This window comes from Melanaphis sacchari, unplaced genomic scaffold (assembly GCF_002803265.2).
Source record: "Melanaphis sacchari strain LSU unplaced genomic scaffold, SCAv2.0 Contig756_pilon_pilon, whole genome shotgun sequence".
In the NCBI taxonomy this organism is placed as follows: domain Eukaryota; kingdom Metazoa; phylum Arthropoda; class Insecta; order Hemiptera; family Aphididae; genus Melanaphis; species Melanaphis sacchari.
Window position 1 is genome coordinate 687 of NW_020271535.1, and position 8,613 is coordinate 9,299.

Below are 8,613 nucleotides of genomic sequence, written 5' to 3' on the forward strand. Positions count from 1 at the left end.
TTAATATGATAAAATATAATATGATATAATAATCATTATTAAATCATAGTTAATTTTAACATACATATTTTTTTTATTATAAAATAAAATAAGAGTAAGCTCTTCAAAATTTGTCTTAAAGAGGCAAATATAAAATATATCTCACTGTACAACTTTTTATTTATAATTATATATACAATATTATTTTTTACAAAAAACTGTTAAACAGATAAAAAAATATATATTTTGATTTAGATTAACAAACATCAATCGTTTAACAGTAATTTTGTCTACCATAAAAAGGTACCAGCTGCTATGTGTTGAGCTTTGATTCGAGTTTCTCTATAGTACCTAAGTTACCTAAATCTGAACGACAAAAAAACTGGAGAATGTTTTTCAACCACAGGTATATTCTTTTTTTTTTTGGTTATTCTAGCGTTTGGCGTAGTGAAACTAATACAGGTTTTAAACGTAAGGATCTGTTACGAGTACTCCCTAGAGATAAAAAAAATATTCATAAATTATATTTTTTAAATTGGCTTAAAAAAAAAAATCAATTCTACTTACTTAAACTATGATTATAATCACTATCATCAACATCCATCGAATTTTCATTATTTTTTGAGTCACCATTACCATCTTCATTTTCTAAATATATATTTTATATGAATAAACTTATGTGAAAAATACAAAATATTTCAAATATTTAATATATACATACCATTTTTGTCTACAGACACATCATCTGAATTTTCTTGTTTACTATCTTTTTTTGATTCATTATCGTCCTTCACATTGTCAGCACTATCTTCACTGTTACCATCATTTTTTGACATTTCAGTTTCTTTTTTGTTTTGCATTTCTTCTCTCATACTTATTATATAACCTATAATATAAAAATATAAATAATTAATAGTTGCTTCTACTATCTATTAAAAATAAAAATAAATATTAAATGATGATGAAACTAAGAATATTGATAACAATGAATTATTATTAAGATTCTATTTAGTTTATAGTTCAATAAATTAGTTTCAGACCTTCTACTGTGATAAATTTATGAAACATTGACTTTTGACTTCAATTTTCATTTAATTTAAAATTAGTTTTATTGAAATCTTTACTAACGTCAGGTATAAGCTTTTGGTTATAACGAGAAAGATTATCTGATATTTTGAATTCAATGTAATTGATTTCTACTATGCATAATATTACTTTAAAAATGTCTTGTTTAATGAATAATAAGAAAAATATGCTTTAAGCAAATTATTTTATGGAAGTATTAAAATATTTACACAACAAAAATATTTTCCAATAAATTGTAGTAATAAACATAATAAAACTGTTGAGTATTTTTTTTAAAACAGGGTTTTATTTCATGTATTTTAATACTCAAACAAATGATAATAGATAAAATTAGAATATTCAAAATTATTATATTAAAGATTACTTAATTAAATAATTATATTACTTCATACTATACATGAAATATAAATATAATTAACAAAAAAAATTTGAGAATCGCATCATTTTATGTTTTTAGGAAGTTGAGGAAATGTGAGAATACGGAGAATGGATTTCTTGTGAGGGGAGTGACGTGCGAATGTAACCTAACCAAACCTAATCTAACAAAAAAAAAAAAAACCAAACTGGGAGTTTCGCTAAATATATGCTAAATGGTCTGAAACAGCAAAAACTTTTTTTGAAAATATTGCAGTTACTATATTATTATTATAATAAATACTTATAGTATTTAGTTGTTATAATAATATATATTTATACAATATTATAGTAACTCATTTAATACTCAATTTTATAATATATTTCTGTAAATACTTTAAAATAGTAAAATAGGTTCACAGTGTTGATAACATTAAAATCAATAATATTTGAATGGTTAAAATGTACTGATATGCTGTGATTAATATAGGGAAGAATTTACAATTAAATTATATTTAATTAATATATTTTAATAACATATTACACAGTTCTGCCAAGACTTGTTACAAGATTTAATAACATCTGTACTCCATAGGTCTTCATTTTCAGAATTACCAATATATAATTGTTCATTATACTCTTTATCAACGGACTTTTTTAAAAAATTCCATAATTTTCCAAAGTTAAAAAGTTTTTATAATAGTTAGTTTTTTTATTCATTTTCTCTTAAATGATCACAATAAATGGTTTAACTTTGTCAAAAAATCAATTGGATGGAAGTCAACTATTAAATAAATTAAGATTTTATGGATATCATGAAGATAATCAATTAACAAATCATTATTATTTGAAAACCGTTTATTCGTGCTTTTGATAATAGAATCCAACACTCAACAGTAAATTTTTAAAGCAATTTTTTTTCTTTTCAATTGGTTTATCCTTTACTTTCATAACTTGCCATTTTTCTTTTCTTAGCCACACGTTTGACTTCAAATTTACGCTGAAATTTTTCAATTTCTAAGTCTTTACTAGATTTATCAATTTTTATTTGTACCTAATTATATACAATGATTTCTCATAATCATAGACTTAACGGCGGCCGACACTATTCAAGTATAGCATTATTGTATTGATCATATACTATAATAATAACATAGTTCTTTAAGTTTTAACACAAACAAATTGTTGATGACTTCACTAATTTTGTAAATAAAACCTAACATGAAATAACCAGGCTACTAGGCCATAAATATGGTTCAAGTCATCTAGAAATTTCCCATTTCTAGAATTGTCACTCCACCCCTGCATGATTAAAGGCCTCAAAAAACTGTATTTTTGAAAAAAATGCATCATTATTAGCATGAAGGAGTAAGTTTTGAATTTCGAAACGTCAGATACATGATAAGGTATGTTGCGAACAAAACAATGCCCTTTTTACTTTATGCAATCAGGTATTCAAAATATGTATAGACTACTTTTAAGATAATAGTCGTGATCATATCAATATATCATCATGAATCTATTCACACTGCTCTACGGTAAGATATTAAACTAAAAGTTAATAACACTAATATACTAAATGTTATATTAAACACATTATAATATTACAATAATTAAATATTAAATTTAATTAATTAAATTAATTAAATAATTAAATCAACTTAACGTAATAACTACAATAATAGAATAAATTACTTTAATAGCAATATTAATAAACTTTATGGAGTAGATAAGTTGACAGATTGTTTTCGTTCATTATCGTTTTTCGTTTACAATGATACCTATAATATAATCTAATTCAAATTTAACAAAATATATATTAGGTATAAATGTATTATGTTTTATTTAGTTTCTACTTTACAACAAAGCGGCACCCACAATTGTTCACTTTTTTTATAACAAATAATATCATTAACACTAAAATCAATGCATAGTTATTAAAGTTGTTCATATTGTAATATATTTTATTTAATCATCAAAAATTAAATTCTTGAAGTCACGAGAATGGAACACAAAACATGTGTTTCATTTCGAAGTAAATTATAATAAATATAACTTTAAGATATCTGGAAACAGTAATTTTATCTTAGCATATCATAATTAATATTATTATATTATAATTAAAAATTAAACGCTAATTAACAATTGTAATTTAACTGTAATAATGCAATATAATATCTAATAGTGCAATTTCAAAGAAAAATCTGAAGGTGCTGAAGCTCCTTTATTTTTTTTAATGTTATCTTATTATTATGAATACTTACAATCCGTACAACATTCCATTCAACTATTACATATTTAATATTAACTATGTAAAGTGTGGGATACAAATAATATGTAATAATTTAATTAAAAATTAATTTATACCTATGCTCAATTACTAATATTTGAGTATTTATTTTTATATTATAATTTGATTTTACAGTTCACTCTAACATTATTCTCCTATCAGTTTTATCAAAAATATGTAACACTTCATTTATATCATTTGTATTTGTTTAGATGATGTCGTACCCGCATTTGTAGTCACCGTCTAATATAGCAAATTTTCATTTAGCAGAATCCATTTTATGTTGTTAGCTTTAACATTTGAGTAAATTAACATATTATCAAATTAAAAGTAAGGATTTTATTTAGGCAATGCCATAGTATTTTATTAAAATAAAATTTTAAACTAAGTTATGAGCATTTTAAAATATTAATATTCTATATAGTTATAACCTAGTTTAAAATTAAAATATCAACAAAAGCCTATGTCATTGTCTTGATAAAATTCTTATCTTTAAATTTGACTATAAGTAAATTTACTAATATGTTAAAGCTAACAACATAAAATGGATTCTGCTGAACGAAAATTTGCTATGTTGTATACATGTATGTAATTATTTATTATTATTAATTATTACCAATAATAAAACTATACTGATAGTGTAGTACAGGGGTTCCAACCCGCTGCCTGTGGTAGATATTGATGCGGCTCTCATTTCACTTTAAAATCCATTATTTATTATATTTAATATATTAATGTTAAGAAAAAAAAATTATTATAAGAATGTAAAACTAAAAAATATTTAACATCAAATAAACTTTAATAGTGTTTATATTATACAGTATACACAAACGTTTTATAAAATGATTAAATTAAGTGTAAAAACTCTGCTTTTCTATACATACTAACTATTAAAATTTAAATTAACATGAAAAAATTTGGGGGTCCTAATTTTCAAATTTAGAGAGCTGGGCACACTCAAGAACCCCCCCCCCCCCCCACCCAATTGTGCCAACGGTAATATTATCTATTTTATTATAAATTATACATACGATTCAATATTCGTAATAATTGTGTAAAATGTTTTGGAGGGTTCGCGGTGAATTGGTCGCGAACAATTGATCGCCGGTGAATTGATCGCGAATACAATTGGTCGCCAAGATAATTGATCGCTAAACAAACTTTTTTAGTTTTTTAAGTATTTTATTTTAAATTTTCATTATTGAGTTCATATCATTATATTGTTATTAAGTATTTATATTATTATTGATATTATGTACCCACATGGGCATTATTAGTTTATTTCTGTCGTTTCTAATCACGGCGGCATAATCTCAAATTGTTCGTCGAAAGCCAACGTCTTCTCATTGTTAAATTATCAATACCGTGAAGTCACCTAAGTTTATTATTATATAATTGTCAAATTAACTTGTATTAGTTTTAAGGTGATATCAACATGGCCGTGATTAAATTGTTATTATTATTATCCACTATATACATAATCTATTTATTATTTTTTTTTTAATTAAAATTAGCATTTAACTGTACGTTATTTAAAAATAAAACAATAAGAATACTTAAATATTCTAAAATAATAAACATAAAATTCGGTAATATACCTAGGATAATAAAATACTTAAAAAACTAAAAAAAGTTCGTTTGGCGATCAATTATCTTGGCGACCAATTGTATTCGCGATCAATTCGCCCGCGATTAATTCACCGGCGATCAATTGTTCGCGACCAATTCACCGGATACCGTTTTGGAGAACTAGTTTGCATTTAAAAACCTTTATGTTAACATTTTTAACGTTAGAAGACATATTTTTCAATAATACCGCAAAATTATAAATAGATGCTCACTCTTTCTACACAATACACACGTATATAAAATGTAGAATGTAACTTGGAACCTATTTAGTTTCAGCCAACACCTGGCAAAGTCTGTCGATGACCATGTGAGAATGATGTGGCTGAATGATTAACGCCGGTCGTATTCTGATATATATATAAATCCACATCCTCCGGTTTGGACTCCAGATTTAAGAAGGCGATGAAATACAATATTTTGGTTATTTTATTTCTCTTGAGTGATTCAATTTTGGGACAAAATTAGGTTACGTTCATACTTTGTTCTCATCGCTATCCAACACTTTCATCATGTCCGGATGGTTGTAACCCAGTAGCATGGACGATATTTGCGTGTATACGTCCAATAAGACATTACCATTGACGTCAACTATGAACCAAGTAGTTACCCAGAGATTTGTCATAGTCGGCGAATAGTTGAACGAATCAGATTGCTGATAACACATAATATTACTTTAGTTGCGGAAGCAATAATTAACTTTTAAACAATCTAAATAGTAGTTAAACACATTTTGTAAAATTATACATCGTGAAGTATGATATTATTATCCACAAATTATATTTGTATTATTTCTGAAAGTAATATATTACATGTATCAATAAATATTTAGAAGTTATAAGAACAAGATGTAAATTCACGTTCAAGAGATTTGCATAATTTATGTAACTATCTATCATAAATGTTATATAGGTAGCAAATAATATAATATATTAACCAAATCATCGTAGATCCGATTATATTCTCACCTGAAGTTGTGAAAGCTCAGTGAGAAGTTTTTTTGACTTTGGTCCGTGTACCGATGGTGCAGCATATTCTCCGGGACACAATGAAGACACTATCCTTACTAAAACATAGAAATATAATGTATTATTTTAAATAAAATAAAATTATTAAACGCTATGCTCTTTTTCTTTAATATCTAATTAAAAATGTGTCTATAATTATTATAATTATTTGAAACAGACGAATCTGTTTTTAACTATATAAGTATGTAATATTTGAGGATGCATTTTAAATAATATTTTTAGTAGTAGTAAAGGCAAAAATGTAAAGTTTTAATAAATATTTTAATAATTACAATGTTTTCTAATTAACTATTGTGATTATTTCGGGAGTTTTTTTATTGTTTCTTTTAATCTATGATCTATATATTATATATGTTTCGATATCCTAATAATGCAAATAATGCCCTATAAATTACGATATTTATATCTAATTCTATTCAGTTAAGGAGTAGTTGGTTAGCTATTCCCACTACACGAACCGGTCTTAAGAACCGGGTTGTTGAATTGATATAAATAAAGTTTTCTAAGTTATATTTTACATGTCCTAGAAACGTATGACCTGCGCTCATAAACTGACACAATAAAAACGATATTATAGCAACGTATTACAAGGTTTATTTATAAGACTAATATCAATATAATCATACAGTACACTATCACCTGAGTAACCCTGTTCTTGAGGGTAGTATTTTGAAGATCACAGGTGTAGCGGAGTACGAGTTGAAGCGATTGAATAAATTATGATTTATCTATAAAGTAGGTTATTATACCTGTAATAAATTAAATTAAAAATGTTACTTAAAAATATAGAGACTGCTATTGTCTCTATTTCACGAACCAAACTCGATTGACTAGCTATATCAAAAATGATTTGCATATACTCGTACTCTACGTTCCTGTGTTCTTCTGACTTAAGCAAAATCGCAGAGTTCGATATAAATGACGCGTCAGTAACATGTATATCGTTACAATGGCATATGTACTTATTTCATAAGAACAGTCCTTGTTTTTGGATACATGTTCTACTTTCCTAAGAAAATGGCTTAAGTATATAAAAATGTACTCATTTCAAATTATGTAATGAATACAAATAGAATAATGTTTGAAAATCTTTGAAAAAATTCGTTAAATTTATTTCAACTTAATACCTATTTTTTTTGTAACAAAAACTAAAAAGTATTATAATTCGATTAAGGTTTCAAAAATAATCTGTAAGCGATAGTACGTTCCTAGTGGTACTTATCGGCTATCCCGGACAAAATATCGCATCAAAAATGTTGCAAAACCAATATATCCAAATACACCAATTAAAAAGAACAAGACGGTCAGTTAGGCTGAACGAGTAAAGAAAGTAGTAGCAGATTATCAAAATCGAGAGTTTGAAGATCATCTTCAAGGTATTTCATTTAATATAATAAATACTTCCATTAATTATAACATACAATGTACCTATATTATACATATTTTATTATTTATTTTTTTGATACTTATATCAATTTTATTAAATTATACATATTTTTATCGTTTTTATCAATTCTACTATAATATATTTTATAACAATATTATATGCTTTGAAATTTAAATTATATAAAATCATAACTATTATAAAATATCGATTAATAATCAAAAATATTTATTTCTAACCAAATTACTACCATATTCCATACTGGCGATATATGTGTGCTGGCGATATTTCGTCGGTGATTCGTTTGATAATACATATCAATAAGATATATTTAAATCCCTTTAACGTAGGTACCTAGTTAAAATTTTTAACAGCATAAAATAAACAATATTTAATTCTTATAAGATTAAAACACTTGACATGGTTTCAAAAAGATTTATACATTGTGCCTTACAAATTACAATATCTATAGTAGTTCATTTAGAAACATGTTTAATTTATAACTAAAATCTTAATAGTTATCTACTTAAAAAAAAAACCCTGACATATACTATAAGTCAGTAGCCTAGCAAAATGTGTAAAATAAATTTTCAAACACACGAACTAACGTGAAAACGATTATATCCAGTAATTATAAAGCGTACCTTTCGCCAACTCGTACATAATAGTGACGTTAAGTCGTGCAACTTACATGGTGTGCCGACAAAATATCTGGCCACCGTCGCCGCTGGACGGGCCACGTCTTGGAATCTATGCATAGCTGAGTGAAGTTTTTTTAAATTATATAATTATTAAGTATTATAATAACGACGCGTTCGCATGCCACCAGCGGATTTTGCGTTTCGATGCTACGGCGTAGGAGATGT

At 25.6% G+C, this 8,613-nt stretch overlaps 1 protein-coding gene across 4 annotated transcripts; it reads right to left on the bottom strand.

Moving 5' to 3' along the window:
* Positions 1-258: 258 nt before the first annotated feature.
* On the bottom strand, positions 259-8,598 carry LOC112601147 (probable 4-aminobutyrate aminotransferase, mitochondrial). 4 transcript variants are annotated; one of them, XM_025348599.1, is made up of 5 exons: positions 8,392-8,464; positions 6,304-6,401; positions 701-865; positions 547-627; positions 259-474 (listed from the first exon to the last, which is right to left on the bottom strand). In XM_025348599.1, the coding sequence occupies exons 3-5, from the start codon at positions 849-851 to the stop codon at positions 407-409; spliced, it is 300 nt and encodes a 99-aa protein (XP_025204384.1). In that variant the 5' UTR covers positions 852-865; positions 6,304-6,401; positions 8,392-8,464; the 3' UTR covers positions 259-406. The 4 variants fall into 4 exon arrangements, with proteins under 4 accessions (XP_025204384.1, XP_025204385.1, XP_025204383.1 ...); XM_025348600.1 differs by lacking the exons at positions 6,304-6,401; positions 8,392-8,464 and adding an exon at positions 5,551-5,814; XM_025348598.1 differs by lacking the exons at positions 259-474; positions 547-627; positions 701-865 and adding an exon at positions 5,314-5,990 and having other exon boundaries at positions 8,439-8,598.
* Between the last annotated feature and the right edge of the window lie 15 nt (positions 8,599-8,613).